The sequence below is a fragment of the Centroberyx affinis genome, unplaced genomic scaffold, assembly GCF_046629955.1.
Source record: "Centroberyx affinis isolate AG114_WGS23_722 - 3 ecotype Tasmania unplaced genomic scaffold, CSIRO-AGI_Caff_v1 ptg000170l_1, whole genome shotgun sequence".
Classification (NCBI taxonomy): Eukaryota; Metazoa; Chordata; class Actinopteri; order Beryciformes; family Berycidae; genus Centroberyx; species Centroberyx affinis.
In genome coordinates this window covers 10,649-33,533 of record NW_027278867.1, presented here as the reverse complement: position 1 = coordinate 33,533, position 22,885 = coordinate 10,649, and the positions used below count along the sequence as shown (strand labels likewise).

The 22,885-nt window shown below is 40.4% G+C and overlaps 1 protein-coding gene across 1 annotated transcript; it reads right to left on the bottom strand.

Annotated features, from left to right (window-relative positions):
* Positions 1-95: 95 nt before the first annotated feature.
* On the bottom strand, positions 96-20,782 carry LOC139656807 (circadian locomoter output cycles protein kaput-like; the record flags this gene model as incomplete). The annotated part of the gene is made up of 9 exons (XM_071534435.1): positions 20,661-20,782; positions 14,259-14,343; positions 5,630-5,700; positions 4,832-5,054; positions 4,613-4,704; positions 1,246-1,305; positions 514-662; positions 289-380; positions 96-185 (listed from the first exon to the last, which is right to left on the bottom strand). Coding segments are annotated over exons 5-9 (411 nt in total), but the record flags the coding sequence as incomplete, so codon positions are not given.
* Between the last annotated feature and the right edge of the window lie 2,103 nt (positions 20,783-22,885).

Genomic DNA, 22,885 nt, shown 5'->3' with positions numbered 1-22,885 from the left:
TCAAAGACATAAACTAAGCCATGGCAATTTCATAATTCTGAAAAGGCTATACTGACACACATCATTAATTCACAATTTGAGCACATTATACTCACAGGTAAGTGTTCTAGTAGGGACGTCACACTCTCAGAGACGTAGATTATATTCCCATCGGTCATAATTGCGAGGAAGAATCCATCTAATGCCTGATGGAAAAAAAAAACTCTTTCATTTCTCATTTTCTTAAATGTGAAAAGGAAATGAGATGGGAAAACTACTGCACTCCGTGTTAGTGTGCCACCGGCTCACCTCCAACATCAACTGAGTGAACTCTTCATTACTAAGAAAAGGAGGTTTCCAGTCTTGTCTGATCTCGGTTGACTCTGACTGAGCAGCGATTTCTGATAGAGGGGGATAGAGATAAAACACGCTAGGATCCTGAGACAGAAAAATGGGTCAAATGAACAGTATGCAACTCCCACTCCGTAAATCTGTCTTACAAACAGATTTCAGGCAGTCTTCACATTTCCTTACCCTTGTGTTTGCGCAAGAAGTCAATGCTCTTCTGCAAGATAGTGGACTTGTCCATCTTCCGGGTGTTGCCCGGCAACATGGTACCCAGCTCCTTGATAAGGACATTGAACTGGTCTCTGCGTTTCTTTTCAGACTTGTTACGGGACACACTGTGGGTTTAGACACAAGGAGAATGACAACTCATATTCTCTATGCCTTGATAGTACCAATTTGTCAGCCACAAATGGTAGCCAGAAGTAACTGTTTTGAGGGCTTCAATACCCAGAAATCATTAATTATGTGACATCAGCAAAGCGCACAGCTAAATTTCTTCTTCTTAGTGGCTGGTGAGTTTTATGTTTCGCTCTTAAGTGTCAATTCATCACTACCTGTGTGCAGAGAAGTTTTCCACCTGGTGACCATATCTGACACCAAAATTTAATTTGGGCAAACAGGCCGAATCTACAGGGTCTCAATTACAAGGATTTGTTGCACCCCCACTTTGTGATTTAGACTGATTAAGGCAGGTGTACTTTTACATAGAAACCTTGTCTAGTGCAGCTTTAATAATCCACCCATTACAAATATCCAACTATTGTCCTGTAACAACTAAATTTGTGGTATCATGAAGAATCTTTTTTTTTTTTTTTTTTTTTTTTTTAGATCATTACAAATATTGTTGGGTTTTTTCTTGATGCTAAATTGCAGGTGGTTGAATGTTTTTTATCGGAGCACAAGCCACAGGGATCTCACCGTTTTGCTTTGTCCTTCTCATCTTCTTCCATTAACCCATCAAAGATACTGCTGTCATCCCTGCAGAGCAAACAAACCATAAGTTGGAACAGATCCTCCCATACTAGCACTCCAACAACCATTCCAGAACGATAAGCCAATTGTGCAGGTTAAAATATACTTATGAGAATCGATGAAGCCATTAAGAAGCAAATTTAGTCCTGTCAAAGGCCAATAACAGTAGGTTTGATATGTACGTATCCATCCCCAAGTCTTGCATTAATGAAAAAGTAAACATAATACTGCAGTCAGAATGGATATGAACACAAAGGGAGACTCTGTGCTTCTGGTTGAGCGTCTGTACTGTATGTGTGAGCACACATGGACGGAGAGCATATGGCGATGTGTGCGTGTTCAGTGTTTCCTTAGGGAAGCAGTAGTGACGTCGTCGCCATCACATTTCAGCTATGTATGATAATAGCACAACAGTGACGTGCTCCATTTAGTCATCACTCCTGCCAGGCAGACTGACTTATGAGCCACTCTGAGTCAGACCAAAGTCTTGGCCGTTATCATTTCCTCCCATCTAACATCCATTCATATATCTCCACAAAACAAGCATATGTTTACAACTCTGAGTCAATGTCAAACAGCTTACAACTGAACTTTGTCATATAATTGCATCTACATGTTTCTCTTCAAGTAGAGAAGGGGCTGCAGGGCGGTGTGGTGGTTAAAGAGACCATCCTTCAAGTTGATGACCCAGGATCAAGCCGTGTCAGGAAACATCCACCCTGCTGAAGTGTCCTTGAGCAAGTAACTGAATCCCTACCAGCTCCAGCAATGTTGTTGTGCAACTGACCCTGTACTCTAATCTCCCTGGGGGGGAGCAAGTGAAAAGAGAATTTCCCTTCGGAGATCAACAAAGTATCACATTATTACATTATTAGTCTGTATGTCTCATGAAGATGCATTTTTGTATTATTATTATTGCATGGGCTTGTGTGTTTTCCTCCCCAAGAGCTACTTCTAATCAACAACAATTATGCTCACCAAGTCTAATTTATTAATGAATCTGTGAACACTACAATTAAATAAAGGAAGTGCCACAGTTCAAACAACACATACATTAATCAAAAGTACATACTGTGGGAGCATTCTATCCATACCCATACAGTGTTTTGGAGTACAGTGTATTCTAGTCTGGCTAATAATTATTCCTAATGGTGTTTGTGCTCATAAAAAAGTGAGTGTGCATTAACTCATGGAGAGATGCAAACCATTCAGTTTTCATTTTCCATACACATGGCTTCCTTTTGTCTACATGACCATGAAACAGCCACATGATCAATGGGACTCTTGAGCTCACTTGAGCTTTGTATACTGTATCTAAACAAACGTTGTGAACCACAAACAGCTCTAACCTCTGCCTTACTCAAGATTGAGTCACATGGCACTCAAAGTCTCGATGTGGGTGTGGCCGACTGTGTTTCTTCTCTGAGACAGACAATGGACAGAGGAGTTCATGCTTTAACTTCACTCTTGGATGTAAACAACACCCATAAACTGGGCGGGGTATTTTGAGGCCCGCTACCAACCCCTTCCATTCCACTACGCCAAGAGAACTCCCTTTACATGAGGTCATGTTCCTTTCTTTTCTGGCCACTGCTTTAGTGCAGCTCTAATGACGGCAGAGGGGGAATCGGGGGCGCCAACAGCGGGGGGCCTCCCCAGCCTCGAGCCCCTGGGCCTCTCAGTCACATGAGCAGGCACACACAGTGAGGAGCAGAACACCTCAGACTCAAAATGGAGGTGGTCTCTGCTGCTTGCTAATCCAGGGATTAGGGTGGGAGATTCCAGCTGGTTGGAGAAATAAAAACACTCCAACTGTCACTCAAGTACCCTGACTATAAAAATCAGACATCACTAACCACTGACTCCCACTACATAGGTGAGCCAACATAAGCATCATGATAAGGCTTATCATGAGAGGGAAGTTTGAGCCAAGCAATCTGATTGGTCAAGAACATGTTCGAACCGTGCTGATGATTTCCATGAAGCAGGAATAGCAATGCTCTGTTGGTCATTATTCTGCCCTCGCAGTATGTTTGCAGCTTTATACAGCTAGACAGGCAGTTAACACTACCGAAGGAAAGGATGCTTGTTGCTAGTTTTATTTTCCTCTCTTCAACAGTAAATGAGCTTCATATTTCCTTTTCCTTTTGTAATTTGTAAAACTGAAACACACTGAATGACACATCTACAGTAATAATGTACTCTCTTTTACACACAATTTCCCACCAATAACTGAAAAGATGCATGGAAATGTAGCTAACCGGGTACATAAAATAACTATGACACCGGACAAACGGGATGAAATGCTTCAACCAAAATTACATCATGGTAAGAATACTTCTAATATTATAGTGCACAATCTCGAACAATATCAGTACTTACAAACAAAGATTTAACCAAGGCTCGTATTGGGAGTCAACTTGAAACTGCATCCATGCTGGCTAATTTCCGACTGGTGTTTCACTGAAAAGTGTCCCACTGGGAACAACAACCACTAAACCCCGAAAGGCAGAATAGTCATAATGACAATTCTTATGGTAGAAATGGTAGAAATTGTTTTCTCCTGATTTTAATCCTTGTGTATGTACAAGACTTTGGAGAACACTCTTCAGATGATATAAACGCATTCATAACCATAGTATAAAAGCCAATGCTTGGTACTTAGCTGTGTGTTGTACCCATAAATGTAATCACTGTAAAGAGTACCCCTGTCAGGTATTATGGCTATAACACAAGTTACCTTGTTACCATGCCTATAAAAGAGCTATTATAGAGCTACTATAAATATATATACTATATGTATATAAAACACATGCATTCACAGCCTGGGACTTTATGATCCACAACGATGCACTTGAATGTACTGTGAACCTGAAGAATTTTTCAGAATTCTTTTGGGAGATCCAAAAACGCCGTCTGAGTGCCATTCCAGTTTGACTTTTTTTGTACTCCTGCCAAAATATCTGTCCAATAGGTCCGCTTGATATTAGGCAATGTGAAACAAACTGGACCAATATAGTGTAACAACCTAGTGAACTCTGGTTCAGACTTGCCTACAGCAAGCACATTAGAAGTTAGGATGAAGGATCCTGGAATTTTTTTTTTCATCTCTTCGGAAGATATATTGAAATAGCAAATGAGAAAAAATAATTGGCAGAACTTATAAAAAAGGTTTCCTGGTAAAGCTTTTTCTAATCTGTCTTTATATTGAGATGAACAGGAGATAAAAACTAACTCAGAAATTGGATCCCCCCAAAAGAATCTACTGGGCTTCCATATGCGAAGGACAGCTAAGCCAAAAAGTTTGACTCACCGGTCAATGCTAGAGGTCATTTTGTATCCTGTTCAGGGTCGCAGTGGTCGAGAGGGGCCTTTTAATCGTGAGGTAGACATTTGTGAATGAACCTTTGAGAAAAAGACAAAATGACACAACTTGCAACAGCTTCATCACTACTGGTAATTCAAAACAGTGGACATTGGCAAATGAGACAGACAATTCAGTCTAGACTGTCAGAACACAATCTGGCCTTACCTAGAGTACAGCCAGTCCTTTGAGAGGATGAGGAACGTTGTGTGGGATGAAGGTAGAGTCTGAGTGAAGACACTGTGGTGACGGCAGAGATCTGTGAGCCTCGGAGGCAAGTCACTGAAAGTGTCCTGGGTCAGAAGGTAGAAAGTTGCCAAAAGGTCTTCACTGAGTTGAGTTTTTCTTCTGCTTCGGATGTGGATGTGGCACATGGCAGCAACATCTGAGTCTACGAGAGGTTAAAAAAAAAACATGGTGAAATATTGCTGCAAGCAGCCATGAGCGGGTTCCAAGGCAATGGGCCAAACACACACAGATTCCCAAGATATCGCAATTTGCAAAATTGCCAATTTGTCCGCTCAGCAACATTACAGAGCACACACTTTGGAATCCCTTCACAAATATGTACAGTATGTGCTCTAGCATTGAATATTAAGGTTTGCACACCTTCGCTGTCAACTTCATTTGTGTGTGTGTTGGCGAAACGGTTACGTGTTACAGTTTGGAATTTCAAAGGTCTGTGTAAAAGCTGTGTGCAAAAGTTGAGATTAGATCAACTTTGTGGGAGACACAGCAAAAAGGTTGTCTTGAATAAAATTTGAAATGGCAAAAAAGAAATGAGAGCAGTATGTGCAATGAATTCATGTTGAGTTAAGGCATCTGAAGGGGAAAACCCATTGTACCGCAATTGCCCGGCCAATCCCAGACCGTGGATAGCTTTACAATTTGAAGAAGTGGAGTTGAAATGGAATTGGCTACACAGTTATTTACAAGGCTGGATCCAGGCAGGGAAATAGCACTTACCAGTTACATAGTCATTGTGAAGCCACAATGTCATTGAAGTGCTGGAGAACAGTCTTCTTTTCCTTTTGAACCTAATGCAGAACACAAAGACATAAATGTAGATATTAGTCAGTTTCAGGCCATTTGCTCATTACCTGTGGATCATACTGGTGTTTTTGCATGTTTTAGCCCATTTACTGCAATTTACATATACTTTGTATTACTATCAACCATTTTCTAAAGCATTGCATACATAACGATATAGGTAATCCATCACAGTGAACATCCCACCTGGGTTTATTTTTGTCAAAGTTACTCTATTTGGTCTCTTGCCTTGGCTGTGGAACAATGCTGTATATGCGATATCAAGAGCCTGATTTTGCTGAGACCTAACAGGAGTGTAGTGCCTATTGTATCAGCGGGGGGAAAGTAGGTGCAGAATCGGCACAAGCAAATATACAGCACCTCAAAATACGCCGCCAAGGGCAGATGCCATTAAATTAGCTTGGGAGGAGATGACACATTTGGTTAACATGTGTTGCTCTGGTCCTAGGACAACTGTTGCCCAATGTAGGAAATGGTTCAGTGATATTAGGTGAAGAGCCAAACAGAAGTTGGCAGTGAAGCACAATGACAGTTTGGCTACAGGAGGGGGGGCATTCACCAGCCAATCCTTGCAATCTACAGAGGATGCAGCTGCCAACAATCCCTGCTGAAAGTGTGGAAGGTTTCAGGGGGATGGAGGTTGGTGTTAGAGCAATTTTTTGTTGTTAACAGAATTAGTATTTCTAATAGAATTATTATTTGAAAATTTATGTTGGAGACATGAATATGTTCACAAGTTAAATAATTTGAATGTGTACATATACACTGTTTAAGTGATGATACCTGCTAAGCTTACCATTTTCTATCATTAGTCTTCCCCCTGCTGCCCTGTCATATGCATCATGACTGCAGGAGACAGGATATGACATATGTATGCAGTGGGCACAGGTGTGGACCTAGTGAAACGGGGGAAGCGGTAAAGTCTTTTGACACGTTTTCTGCTTCCTTTTGTTGAGCAATGTTTATTTTTTATTGCTCCATATTGGGATGGAAAATATTTTGTTTTGCAAGGTAAGCTTGGAACTGCATGGTCAAGTGTTTGGAAGCAAGATGAGTCAGAAAACAACCCCCCCCCCTTTTTTTTTTTTTTTGCTAGGATAGTGGCTACAATTGTTAGTTCAGTAGAGTAAGAAGCCACAACAGTTGGCGTATCAAGTAAGAAATTGTAAAGTGCATATTATCTAATACTTAAAAGGTCAGTTGCCTTGTTTGCCAAAACATCCAAGTGATAATATGGGATCGTAGTCTGGAGGCATCATGCACCGATTCCATACTATTCTCCTTACGCTCTGGGTAGGCTTACAGTAGACAAACTATTATTATTATTATTGTTAATTAAAAACAAGAAAAATTAATTATCTTTAAGACCTATAGAGGAGATTTTCTCATCATAATGGCCTATTTGCGTTGGTGAGAAATTCTCTTCAATATTGTTCTCAGGGTGCCATGGCACATACTGACAGTTCTATGTTGGGCGACAATCATTCATACCACAGCCCCATGTATATAATTAGAATGAAAAATGGTCTTGTTTCTTCCGTCCGGTCTCTTTTTTTCCTGTTTGACGGATTTATATCCAAGTCCAATTGGCCAACATATCACCCACAAAAAGGGTTGGTATGCTTTTGAATAGGATCTGTTCATGCGCGCATCGCTTCGTAATGCCACGAAAATAACATAGAAAACACCTGGGCTTTGCGCTGTGTGCTTTTGCCGTTGTCTGCACAGGTGGGCAACATGAGCCAAATCCCTGTAATCCTTGACACCAAAATTGCGCTGCGCCTACTGTATCTCCCATCCCACTTAGGCGCAGTCAAGTTCACGACCAGTTACCAAAATACCAAACAGCCACAGGTGAAAAAAGAAACCTGTGTCTGCCGAACAACAAGACTAAGAGTCTAACAGCCCCACAACGTTGAATTTTGTGAAAGCGTCCCTGCTGGGAATCGAACTAGAGTCTCCCAATCAAGAGTCTGCAATCTAACTCCCTGCGACACACTTTCACCCACATGACCAAAAGTGATGAACAGAGAAACCAGCCGACAAAGCGATCCATGGAGCCCTTGCTGTCGCGGGGTTAAAGATGCCACTTCGCCGGCACAAAGCTCCGCAATCCACCATCACGAAAATAGAGCCATAAGGTTCTTGATTTCTTGGAGTTTTGCTCCTTTTTAATAGCACCTTGATTGCCATTCCAAAATTGCTATATTTTCTCACACAAGTGTCACAACCATTTAAAGATAATGAAAATAAATAAAAATAGACAGACTTTCAGAATTGGAACTGGACACATTTTATGCATCAGTATGGCAACTAATTTACCAAGCACCACTTCAGGCAAGTTTTGGCAACACTCAGCAGATGCTTGAGGGAAACCCCAGTCATCACTTATGCTGTTGCTATAACTACTGAAAACCCAATTTGAGTTGAGGTTAAAATTAACTTTAAATGCCCAGTGCACAATTAATTTCCTGCAGTGCGGTCCTTTTAATCAAAACAAGACAAGGAAGTCAGCACTATGAAAACAGGTCTCTCCATATGTACACAGACATATTTAGACATGCATGTGAAAAAAATGAACAGAAACACATGAGGAGAAAATTTGTAATCCGAGTATCTCAAGTAACTCAAACAAACATTTCAGCCCTAGCTTTTATTACTTCTTAATTAACAGTTTGAACTGTCCTTGCCCTCAGGGAGACAGAAACAAGGAGCATCTAAGGCGAAAGACAGACTGGGGAGGGGGGACATTGAATGACAGAATGAGAGGGGGTAGACTGTATCATGGCCAATTGACTTCCAGCTATGCAGGGTTATTTTACTGATCACTGCATGTGATTCATTTGACACAAACAACTCAGAAAGAATGGAGGTCTTTATCTAATACGGTTAAGGTTTATTGTCAACACAAGAGGCCATCTACAATTTGTGGCAGCACTAAAAAGGTTGGGAAAAGAGCTGTAGTCAATGTTTTGCTTATTGCTGTAATCCCATACCAAACTTGAATAGCCTAACAGTAGGCTAATGCTGTATCTATAGACCCCAAACCTATTGAAAAACAGAGGCAGATAGCATTAGCATTTCTGCTCTACATCATCTTGAAAATAGTGAGGCTAACTGGAGTGCTGATCAAGAATGAAAAAATAGGCAAAAAGAAACACTGGAGAATTCAATAAAGACATCAGTGATGAAATAAGACATCAAAGTAAGCCAGGGAAGGAAAATGTTAGCCACGGAGCCTCCTGTAGCAGCAGAGGTTGCAGCAGTAGCATGCAGTAGCTGCAGTGGAAGGCGGGGGTTGTGTAACTGGGAGAGCAGGGGTTGTATAACTGTGATGTCATCGGTGCTTCACTGACCTGCTGACCCAATGACCTACTTTCCTCCTCCTCCAATCTAACTTAATCACAGCTCCACAGGCAGCACCTTCCTGCTCTTACCAATAACACTGCATTCCATGTCAACGTAACCCTCGAAAAGCCAAACATTTTGCAGAACAAGTTCCCTAACAAAAGCTGTGAGCAGCCAATCAAACTGCTTGCATATCACAACATTTCCTCACTTAATTGTACGGTATGCAAATGCCTCCTGGTGTTCCCTGAGCCGAAGGGGTAGGGACGTAAACACAACTCCCACACGCGGAAGCTCTCACAGTATTTTTCACCCTGAAATGCTCCAGCTCACCAAATGAAAGCACCCAGATGAACACTTTATCACTATTTCTCTCTTTCTCTCACATAGCATTGCTGATGTGATGTATGTGTGCATCTGTTTGTGTATGTGTGTGTATGTGTGTGAATCTGTGTGTGCGCGTGCGCACACTCAGATGTAGGGCAGCAGAGCTCTGAGGATATGACTCACTCTGAAGTGGATCCACGGCGCCGCTCGTGACGCACCCCGCCACATGCACTGAGACGCCAGCACAGCAACAGTGCCAACGGGCAACACCATAGCAACCACCCTTACCGTGCAGAGTAAAAATAGCCTCGCTGAATTCCTCCACAGCTGATACTCCTTCCATCATAGACTGAGAATTATTTAGACTAGGGAGTGACTCCCTTTGTCATATCCTTATGCTTCCCCTTATGTGAATGTAAAACATTGTTACAGGTAAACCCTTTTTAGACCTGTGCAGCACAACAATCAGAAATATGTCATGTAAAAATTATTGATTGTGCTTTTCCTTCATGCAGTGGCCATCAGTCCATATCATTTCAGCAAAAGGGAAAAAGAGTATAGGAGGGGTAGAAGGATCCCATCACAAGCAGTCCCTCCCTTCCTTATTCTATTATAAAGCAGATTCTCTCAATCATGAAGACTGCTTTCCCTATTCAAGTTGAGGACAGGGCAAACAGAGCAGGACAAAGAGATCTAGAAGGAAATGCAAGGACACAACAAAACAGAGCTAAATAGCTTGCTCTCAGGAATCAGCAAGCTCTGAAATTACGATGACGGGCAATATATTAAAACTAGCCGCTGTGAATAGCCTAATTTAAACCAAAGACCAGTTAGCAGTATCCACTAGGGATATCTGAATACATCTTTTTTGCTTTGATATTCTACTAGAATACTATTCTGTTAGAATACCACATCAAAGATTGCAGAAACTACTTGTTGATATGCAATGGTTAGAGCAGTCCTAGATAGAGGCAGAGTAATAGCACAAACAGGCAAGCTGTGTTAAGAGTTTGTCTTGTCGTAGTTCTTTAAACTCTAAATATCAGGATGCATCCCTCTTCATCCATTAATGCTAACCATACATGTTATTTTCAAAATTTAAAAAATAAATAAATTACGAGACTAATGAAAAAGCTGGTTTGAAAGCAATTTTGTGCTAAATGCCTATTTCTATGCTAAGGATGCTCCCACAACAGACTGTAATTCAAAAGTATATTTCTGTGCATTATTTTTGAAGTTGCTTTGCAATATTACGTGGTATTGTAATACTGTCTGGTATCATATCATTAGGTAAAACTTTGGTGTCATAGCAACCCTTGTGTTTTCTTCATCATCCACGTCACGTCCTGACACCTGAGAGCAGGGGGATTTGTGAGCCATCTATTAGTGAGAAGCTCAAAGATCCTAGGTGTCACACTACAGACAACTGCTTTTACAAATGACTCTACCATTACCATAGTAACCCACCGGTTCTAGCAGACATTATTTTAAGCCGGCAACGGACCACATATGAAACTCAGAGGTTAGGAGCAAATAAGGAGGGTTGCACTGTTCTCTAAGAGCTGGGAAATATCTAGGATAATGTAATGCAGTCAGTCAGCGAGCATCAGACTCACTGCCAGGGAGGGAACACAAATCAACAAAAACTCATAAGTCATAACAGATACATTACTCAGTCACTCATCCTGCCTGAGGCAGCATCAACGACTACACCTCTTGATGACATTCACATAGTAACTGAGGGTGTGATTCCTCAATGAGTGCCTCTACATGCACACCAGTACTTTGATTACTGGTACTAATCCAGTCAATTTAAGGCAATATTTTGATTATAACGTGTACATGGTTTGAAGCAATGCAATTTCTCTAATAAACTGGTTTTACACATGGACTCAATTAATAATCAGTCTACCGCTTGCTGCCATGTTTGGTTATTTTGTAAATACAACATCCAGGTTACTGCATCTGGTGACCGACATGCACAGCTTGAAAAAGCCAAAAGAAATCTGACTAAGGAGTTTACATGCCCTAATATATATATAATATAGGCTTAACCAGGTAATGCTTACTCCGATTATGACCTTACCCCAGATAAGATAATCAGATAAAGGCGTTTATATGACAATTTCAACAGTCAGAGTATTGCCTTAATCAAGCTAACATCGAATTATGAGTATGTATGTAAACGTGCTCAATGTGGCATAGTTGCATCCTGATTGGAATGGCTTCGACAGCAGTGGAAGAGGCAACTGATGACTGTTTTAATAACCTCATGGTCATTTTGGCCTGTAAGGAAACAAATCCATAGCATGTAGCCCTCCACACTGCCCACGTCGAACCAACCAAACCCTCAACTCTGGACAGCCAGCTGTGTTTCCACCCAATGCACATGCATCCACAGGCACGGCAGCACAAAAGGAGCCTTTGTTTTGCATTTTCACTCCACAGCCCACAGACAGGAATGTTTGAGAGCCAAGTAGCAGTGGTTTCCACTGGCAGGCGGCAGCAGTGGCTGGCAGGGGCCCCTGTGCTGCTGCTGGCCTCCTATCACAGAGGAACAGGAACTCAGCCAGGGGCCTCAAACTGGAGCCAAGTGGGTCACAGGAGTTCAGAAAGGAGATTGCCAGCACAAGAGAAGCAACCCAGAATGGCCACAGTCCACAGCCCTGTAACGCTTTGGTCAAAGTGTGGTTACCAACATTCAAGCTCGCATACACAGCAACCAGCCATTGCTATGTATGCTAACCAGCCAACCACTCAATCAAGAATCAACCTTTTTTACTGTCTGTGTATGTTCTAGAAGTGCTTAGAGCAACTTGTAGCTACAGACGCCCAAGCATCATTGATGACAAGTCATCAATGATGACTTTGTCCATATGCCATGCGAGCGTATGGCCTTGTCCATCCTCAGAAAACTTTGTGCCACATTATGTTCTACTTCACACATGAATGTTTCAAGGCACACCCAGCCTAGTTTGTCCAGTCCAAAGGCACACTTTACAGTTAATCTCAGATAAACAAAGCATTTCCAATTTCATAGTCTGTAACTGCACCATCTTATATTAAAACATTATTTATTGCTCAGACTTCTCAAAGAATTAATCTAAGATCCAATAATCACATAATTAAATTAATTAATTAAAACAATATGAAGTAGCAGTGTCAGTGGCATCACAATCAGAGTTTAGAGTTTGTTATTTCTATGAACTTGGGCAGTCTAGTTTTCAACTTGAACACAAGTAAGTCTCTCCTAAAGCGAAAAAATCAGAGGCACAACACTAATCTGCAATGTCGTCAACATGCTTCAACTATAATGATTAAAAGACGGATTTGGGGACAAAATGTATGGTTGTTTGACCTTTTATGCCCAAGTGAGTGGTATTTCCCAATAGTGTTCTTTGTTTTTATACAGAAACTTAACGCCCCAGAAAATTGTTCAGCTTACTGTAGCAGTCGCCTTTAACAAAGTTGTATATCAGTGCAATAGAACATGTTATGGAGCAAGTGAGACACTTATTTGTGAATTAAAGAAACAGAGGTCTACTGACATGGACCATTCTGAGGCATAAAAGTAACATGTCTGAACACTGAATTCATGTGGTATCCTTCTTAAAGAGATGCTTGTAGGCTACACATAGGCCTATACATCAAAAAACATCAACTTAATTGCCTGTATTTGCCTCCAACAAATTGGTTACTGGTTATATAGTTACTGGTTGGGAACTGGTTATTCAGGTTGTTCATAAAAAGTGTGTGCATTTTGGCCATCAAAAGAGATCATGTCTCCATCTCTCTGATTATTTATTGCTTTCTGTGAAATGTTTTTGTTTTTCTGTCTGTGATTTACTGTGCAGCTGTCATCTTACCTAGGTCTCCCCTGAAAAGGAAATCTTAACTCAATGGTTTCAAAATAAAAATACATAAAACGATGGGCAAACAACATTACTCAACCTCTGCTAAAATTAATTGAAAATAAGGCATGTTCAAAGACAAAATTCTTTTTAAAAATCCCATGAAAAAGGTCTTTAGATGGCTGAAACCTACTTTTTTAGTATAATCCATGCTTCCAGTCTTCATTAATTATGTATGTTTCAGGGTCAGCCTGTGTGAAATTGAGTAGTTGTGACAAACACTATTCAAATGACGAATGAAACCCAGCAGAGATAAGGGCCGAATTTCTGTGTCACTTTTGTGGATCTGGCTGTCTATTGAGTCGTGAGGTCAGGCATCATGTAATCAAAATGTCACATTGTGGGGGCGACCTGGGGGCTCAGGTGACTAATGTACCCGCAGTGTCCGAGTTTGAATCTGGCCTGGGAGCTCTGTTACATGGTCAGGGTCAGGTTAATGTTCGGCATGTTAAATACCTAGCTAGGGTAAGGTCAAGATTAGGGAAAGGAGTAGTTCAGGTTAGGTTTAGGTACTGGGTAGAAAAACTCAAGAATCCTTTTATATATATATATATATATATATATATGCACAACATTGGAGGACTGAACTTGACACACACACACCCACAACACAGTACACCAATATTGGTATTACAGGCTACGTAAGAGTGTTGCAGCCAAATAATACTGAACCAATCTAGCATCTTATAATGAGCATTTAATTTGAAATGTTCTGGTGACTCAGTCAACACCATTTCAATTCCAAATTAATTCTGTTCAGAAGAAACTAGGGTACATTGTACCTGAAAAATAGAAAATCATTGAATTGATGGATAAATTCAGCCTATAACGGCTCCTCATGAATTAGGGTACAAATTCCCTAATTAGCCCATAATGTTCTCTCCTAATCCTAATCTTTACTATCTTAAAACTACATCATAGAGCAAAAATTTCATTTTCAGACCATCAAGTTCTCTTACCTTTTGTCTTTGAGTGATGGTCAATAAGGTAACCACTTCATCTGATGACTGATGACTGTTATCAAATATTGTTTGAATTCCCCACCTGTTGAACAGAGAGCAAAAAATGAGAAACATTCAAAACAGGTCGTATGGAGCTATGTAACTTCAACTGCAAACCTTATCACCTACATAAAGCTGCTGGGCATTTCTTTTCTGAATATCTCAACCAGATGGGTCAGTTATCACTTATGAGAATATTCAATTTCCAGTCATCACTGCTTACCATTCCAAGCAACTGTGTTGCTGACGAAACAGTGTCTGATGGTGTTTGGTATGACTTGGGGGTGAGGTTTAAAAGTGTTTTCGAAGAATAAGGCGGTGCCCTATGTTATTCTCAAAAGTTGTTTTGGATCCACCGACCTGCTGGTCCCAGAAGTTCAGATTAGAAATGAATCAGAACTAAAACATCTGGGTCATCCTGAGCCTCCCACAGCACTGCAGCAATAAGAGAACAGTTCTGAACACACACACACACACATACATACACACACACACACACACACACACACACACACACACACAAGCCTCTTGGAAGCTCATTGACAGCCAGGACCCTGGCCATCAGCTGGAAAGGGGGTCTAGTTCCAGGCAATGCAAACATAAGCATCTGCTCCTGGAAGCACATGAAAGTAAACCTGAGCGCCTGCTACTCTGTCTCGTCAGTATGAGAAGTGGTGGTGAATGTGTGTGTGTGTGTGTGTGTGTGTGTGTGTGCGCGTGTGTGTGTGTGTAGCTGAACTTAAGATACTTTATTGCCCACATCCTGATCAAGGACATTATCATACTATGGCCCAAGCAGTGTCATAATATGGCATAATATGGGCTACTTTTCATAATATATTAGCCTCATAATACTTTATCACGTATTTGAAAGAGACCAATCCCCATTCTTTCCCTATTCCTCTATACCTCTATGAACGTCACAGCAGAGAAATTCTAACGATGAGATGATTTCCAGTATCAATTTTCCGGTGTCAGTTTAAGTGGGTGTGGTTAAATGCATAATAAAGACCTAACACTTTAATAAGAAGGACACAATAGAACTGAGCCAATTTTTCTTGATCACAATATAAGTAGGAGCTTGGAAGTAGGAGCTTACTATAACACCTGAAGGCAGCACAAGTGAGACACCTATGTAGGCATCGTATCTATGTCAGGTAGCCTATCACTTTGTTTTAGTATTTCTGAATCAATGTAAAATTAAGTGCCTGTGAATTACCTACCTGTCAATTTATAAAATACAAATGAATGCACTATAATAATAGAGCTCTATTTCAGAGGTCAGTGTTGTCAGACAGGACAGTTTTGCCTGCCTTCATTACCTATTGCAGCACATCCTCTGTTTATCCAACTCATTCAGCACAATGACACATTCGAGGGCACTACAGCGTTAATTTCAACTGGCAATATATTTCAATAGACAACATTAATTACTGTGTGAAGCAGTTTGGAGACCAAAATATTGGGGCCACCAAGTTATCTGCTGTTGTCACCAACTAAAAATGGTGGCGGTACCAGTGACATAAGTGGAAAAAGTTAGTCTGGAGGCCTGACTAAGAAGGCTCTACAGGTTAAAGGATAAGGCTGGTGTTTTTTAATGCATTTCAAATCAAATATGAAAATAACAAAATCAGCAATGAATTTGTTTTGCCCACAAGACTCGTCCATGTAGCCGATGCCCAATGAAGCCATGTCCCAGTAGCCACAGAACTCCATTGTATTAAAAACTATTAAAAACCCGTCAAAGAGCCATGCCGTTGCTCTGGACAGCATATTTCATCATTGTGATGCACCGAGCCAGCCGACTTTTTCCTCAAACAACTTAATAAACTGACCGTAGTTAGCGATTTTGAAAATTGAAACGTGTCTATGTCTTTGTGAGCTGTATTTAAAGGTTTTTAGCTTACAATTGGAGCCAATGACTTCCGGTTTGAAGGCTAAAAAGGGTATGTGGGAAGTCGGAAAGTAATGGGAGTACAGCAAACGCATTGTTGATTTTGTTATTTTCATAGGATTTGTTGACGATAAGAAATGTATTTAAAAACACCAGCCATATCCTTTAAGTCAGAATATAAAAAGGCTAAGTGATGCTGAATGTCAGAACTCCAGCTACATTGCATCTCCTAAATCCCAGACCCAGAGTATGTAGGCAATAATCTGAAGAAAAAATAAATAACTAAATGTAGCTAACCTAACACCTGCAAAATCTAGTATTATCACAGTGAAATAAAGATAGCTTGTTGTACAGTGCACTCAAGTTTGTATTTCACATCACAAGATGGAGGCAAAGGTAAAACTGTCTTCTCTGATGGGTCTTTGATGCGTCTCCTAAGATGCTGCAGGAGCTAAAAGCCATAGCAATCCCTCTAATATACCTTCATCTATAAAAAGGAGTTAGTAACAGAAACCCAACTCCAAAAGATTTGAGTTGTTTACTTCTTCATAGTCAGGGTCATCTCTTAGATAGAGTAAAAACGCAGAGAGAACTTAACCTTGTAATAGCAGATACAACAGATGGTAGCAAATGGCTGACCTAATGAATTTAGTTATACCTGCCAGATAACACAATAACAATGCTTGTGATGAGTGAAAGCCTTCTGTTTGTGAATCTACAGCTATGTCAACAGCAGCTCTGTCACCACACATTGCCAAATGTTCAACTACTGTGGTAGTACTGGAATTGTGTACACTTTGGTTATTTTAGTATGCTAATTTTCTCCATGAACTCAACAGGAACATTACATTACCCAGAAGAAATAACACCACCAAAGTGATCCTTGAGACACTGGAGATGGTTCAGATTTAGAGCCACTGCACTGGCTGAGGGCCTCGATGATTACAGAGTCAGAGAGTCAACCATGTATTCCATACAATGGCTGCACAAGTAATCAAAGATTGAAACTGTAGTAGTAGTGTAGTAGTAGTTGACTACTGCAATTTCCAGACTGCCCTGCTCAGGAACAGGTCTTTACAAAAGCTTAAAATCAGCCTTATCAGACCTTAAGACTAATCAGTAACATCATCAACATGTTTCATTGATAATGATAAGGACACTGACTGTGGGACAATGTATGTTTTTTTGCCCTTTTAAGGCCAATTGAGTGGTAACTACCAGTAGTGCAACCAGTTTTTAACCCAGGAACTTAAACTGTGTTTACTGTACCAGTCAGCTAGCCAATCAGAACAGAGATCCAAAAGACGAGTAGTGAAGAGGTAATATATCACAATTCAAAATACTGTGATAATTATACTGGCTTGTCATTTCCTTATCCGGCTTGAGAACTAAATGTCTTTCAACGCCAGTCGCTCATTCGTGGCACCATCTCCCACCGCTGAGCTATGAAAATGCAAGTAGGTGGGCGGGAGGAGAGTGGGAGTGTCTTGAAATTCCATTGGGTGGGGAGGTTTTGTTCCAAAACAGACTACAGGCCGGAAAGTGAGTTTTGTAAGCCAGAAATCTCAGCCCCTGGCAAAGTAATTGTAGAGTCACTGGTATTGAATAACAACCCTATCAACCCCCTACAGATATACTATGGTCATTTTGTGTTAAGGGACAGTAAATTTCGTACTTATTGCACCTTTAAGAAACAGACGTCTATGTTCGAGTCCCAATCTGCTCCATAGACTCTCATTCTCTGTCGCTCTCGCAATACTTACAAGTTTGCTAGTTTGTCACCACATGCTTGCTAGCGGCACCATGGCAGATAACACTCAGCCTGACAAGATTATTGCTATTCCTAATTTAAGAAACAATGTGGAAGATATCTGGATTTCCCTCAGTAAAAGACAAGATTCACCCAGTGATTTAGCCTGCTCCTCTCTTGCAAATTTAAGAAAAAAAACACCAACCCAAATCTTTTAAGAAATTGAATAACAAAAAAAGCGCATGTCAACTCTGGATAGCATCTGTTTAGAACACAATGTCAGTTCATTTTGCTCTGCTTCGTGTAAAAATTGTATCATTAATATTCAAATTTCAGTCGAATTTGACTCTTAAAGGGTAACTTCGGTATTTTTCAACCTGGACCCTATTTTCCCAACTGCGGGTGTCTAAGAAACTAATGGGGACAACAATTTTTGAAATTGGTCCAGTATTGAGCGAGATCGCTTCAGCCGGCCACGGACGTACATTGACGGTGCGCATTTGCCCCGTCGGATTACATTGCAGCCTGTTTCGCGGCTGCCGGCTAAAGCGATCTCGCTCAATACTGGACCAATTTCAAAAATTGTTGTCCCCATTAGTTTCTTAGACACCCGCAGTTGGGAAAATAGGGTCCAGGTTGAAAAATACTGAAGTTACCCTTTAAGTCAGCTCATAATCAAATGTAATTTCAGGGGCAACTGACAGCCCCAATACACAGTGTCCCATTGCCAGTCACATTCACTTCGTATGGAAGCAAAAAAAAGTTATGCCCAAGTCAAGCAGGATGAGAGACCCTCTAACAGGAATAGTCATCCCTAGTTGCTCAAAATATGTTATTTTCGAATATTTTCTGTAAATTGCCAGACTTAGCTGCAGTAAATAACATTTAAACCTACCTACCATTTAGCTTTACAGCTGCTACAAGTTTTCATTTTCTCACTTTTGAGATAATGCAAGTCGCCTTGGTGAGTCCAGCTTTCTCTGGACAGAGCATTCACTGTTGTTTAGGAGACAGTATTGTATTTCGTTCTTGAGTTTCAATTCGTCACTGCCTTTTGGCAGAAAATCTACATAGCTGCCAACAGAATTTAAAATTTTGGGAAAATGGGGCGAATCTATGAGGTGTCAATTGGGGGAATGGGACAATCTTCTTTATTGCACCCCCATTTCATGACTTAGGCTGAGACGGGTGGACTTTTACATACAAATCTTGCCTTGTGTAGCTTCAAAATTAAGATTTGTCATGTGTAGTAAAAATCTAAATGTGTAATGTCTTCTAAAAAGTGCAAATCATAAACATTCCTTAACTCTAACATCTCCCTAACTTGATATGTTATTGTGAGGTTCCCTTTCTCGCCTATTTGAATTACAGTGTATCTCGTGACTTGGCTCTAAATTACACATTGAGAGCATGAAGTAGTATGTCTGGGGTTAAATAAGGAAAAGTTGGTTGAAAACTGAGTTTTCAACCAAGCTTTGATCACACTTATATTTATATCAGGAGTATGATCACGAGTATGATAATGATCATACTCCTGATACAGAGATTCAAGATAGACATGAATGACTTTAGGTTACTTTTTCTATTCAACTGAGTAAGTTAGAAGCTATTGCACACACATGATGTGACAGACACACTGCAATACAAAAATACACAAGGTTAACAATGTTATCTAGCCTAATTCAGATGTTGTGCATCCTTTAGAACCAAAGGTATACTATATTTATCCAACGTGAAGTAGCCATTATTCTATACATTATTAATTTAACTTGATTTGACACATGCTTTCACATGCATGTAGCCCATCCATAGATAGTACATCTTCCATGCTCCTGTTAGACTACATAACTTTTCTGTCCCTGCCACCATCACAGCAGCACATCCCTGATCCAGGTCCAAGTCATACTGCCTCTCTGACAAGATGTGCAGTTGAGAAGCTTTTCGACAAGTGTGACAGGTATTGCACAAGAGTCGGTGAAGTGACTGTCATACGTTATAGCTCAATTCCCTGTGTGTTAACTAGATACTGAATGCGGAGCAGCAGAATATATCGCCTAATGTGCACAAATACGAGCAGAAAGGGGGTGAAAAGTAGCTGCCCTTGATCTCCCGGCAGAATTAACACCGGGAAGAAAACTGACATAACGTTGCAATGGGGCTGTCGATGTGAAAAAAGCGATGCTGATATGCCGTGCACGATTCTCAAGTATGCTAAGTCAACTGAACTAACGTCAGCCTTGTACTGACAATCCCAGTCACAGGAGCTCTAGCTAGCTAGCCCGCTGCCGGCCGGCGAACCGGACAGTGCTTGCTAGAAGGCTAATGCTAGCTAGTTTGCTAACGTTAATTACAGCGACAAAATTATATCTTAATAGTTTGCCACACTTACTGCGACACATGACACGCACTGTCAAGGCATTGTATCCGTGAAAAATGAAATAGCCGTCATTTTTTCGGCGGCTGGCGACTTTGCAATGCAGCGAGCATTCAACTCGTCTGCAATGTATGTCAACGATAGCCCACTTTTAGCTTAAGCTAACATGCAACGCGTTAGGTTAGATAAGAATGTGGGTCACCGGGCCTTGGCAAGTCTGAATCAAGCAAACACAAAACTGTGCCATTTATCGCTCTACGCATGTCAACGTCCGCACACAGGCTGCCGATACAAGCGATTCAAATATGAAGCGGAGTTCAATGGTAGAGATGTCACACTTACCCTGAATAGTTTCCTCTTCATCGGGATATCCCTGCACCCAGTGTTGCTATTGATGGCTGCGCAGGGCTCAAGCTGACTGGAGTTGGAAGAGGAGCCAGCAGGGCCTAACGTTTCCTCCAGCTAACGCACAGGACGCACATGCCTAGAACAGACCAGTGATGATCAACATCCATATTACCGTCGCCCAATTATACGGAGAATAGCTAATGAATGTGGATGTATGAATGGGAGTTAATTTTTCTAAATTGCGTCTCTTGTGAACCTCAGGCTATATATTTTTTTTTTTCAGAAACGGAACAAAAAAATATAACAAATAATACATTGAAGAAGGATGCTTGACAGATATCACAGCAAAACTTTAAATCCAAATAGGAATATTATAGGATTATGATTGCCGTAGGAGATAAAACAAAAACCTCTGAGTACCACAGACATAATCCTGTAGTAATATTACCTACAGGAATATTATTGTGATTTTTCTTTAGGGGAAATTAAAGGTTATTCCAAGTTTAACTACAGGGAGAAAAGAGAGAAACAATCACCTGTGTGTGTGTCTCTCTCTCTCCCAGACAATCAATCAATCATCAATTATCAGTTATCTAAATACATAAATTCGGCATTCTCAAACTTGATAATGCGTTTTTTTCTTTTTTACATCGTCATTGTTTCTCCTGTGTAAGATTATTAAGACATATTTGGCTGCCATTGTGCCGCACGTATTTCTCCTAATGAATTGGAGTTTTTCATTTGGAAGGTTTTCAAAATAAGTAGCCTACTACTGTTTTGATTCGAGGAACATAGTAATAATTTCTCTGGCACTGCATAATCGGTGCAGTGTGAGAGAAGTGCTCTGTCTGTGCGTGCTTGAGTGTCAGGAAGAGAGAGATGGTGGAAAAGAAATAAAAGTATCTTTAGCCCATATATTTCAAATGTAATATCTCCCACATTTTTCTTTTCAGTAGCTATGAAAACTATCTTCAGATATTAGGTCTGAAAATTATTGGATAATATTGTCAAAATTCCTCACTCCCCTGGAAGGATGCCAAATGGGCAAATATTTTCCATTATTGTTGTTTTATCCCTTATTGTCAAAGAAGAATATGATTCAACCAATCTTTCTATAACTTATAATAGGATGAGACACTTACAGTGCTAGCAGGTTTTGACCTTTAAAAGACAACACATTTTGGAAGTCAGGTTTACATTATTGATTGGAGTTGTGTGCCTTGGCAGTCAACAACAAATCCGCTACTAGCCTATAACATGAAATGTGGCACTGGCAGTGTTTTCTTTTTTTTAATGAGCCGGCCATAGCTCCTCTGATGTTTTACACAGTGGCTCATTCTGTTGTAAAAATAAAAGGCTCTGTAATTCCTAACATAATACTCGTATTAACGCAGAGAAAGATTGATTAGTTTGTAAGTTAACCTATTATGGGGTTAGGTGGGTGCTAATTTTAACTATGGTATTTAACTACAAGTAAAAAAAAATTTATAATTCTCATCTCAAGACATATGACCTAAGAAACTTTAAAAACAAGCCAAGACTATGAGCTACAGTCCTTTTAACAACTATATAGTACATTTCTTGCCCCTTTACACTATTCTGTATTCCCACAGGAATTTGATGAAGAAAAATATGCTCAAGTTGAGTTCTGGAGGAGATCAAAAGGAAAATCAATATATCAAAGCTACAAGATTTGTTCATATTAGTGGCCTTAACAGCACTGTATGCATTAGCACATCTTGACGAGGCCACAAGAACCCAATCAAAACGGTCCCTTTTTGTAAAATGAACACATTTAATGCAATGCTTTGCTGTAGTGCAAATCAAGTCTGATTTCACAGCCAACTGATACTGACAGTACCAGGAGAAATACTGAAAATATTCAACTAGTTTAACTGATTTTAACCTGGGGCCACTGTTGGAAACTGACAGCTTTTGCTGTTCAACATTTGTTTTGAACTTTGCTTTTATCTCTCATCTTTGCAAGCAAAACGGAAAAGTCAGCGTTTGCTTGAGGTCTAGGGTTGAGACAGAGGTTAGAATTATCATATGATCAGTGTAGGCATCTCACCGCCACCGCATGAAATAAACAAATGAAAATCTTTGGAGGACTGATCAGCTTATAGATATCATACCAAAGGTAACCCCATTCTTAAAGGCCATTGAAGAAGTATATAAACCAACTAGAACCATGCATAACATCATGGAGCAAGTGAGAC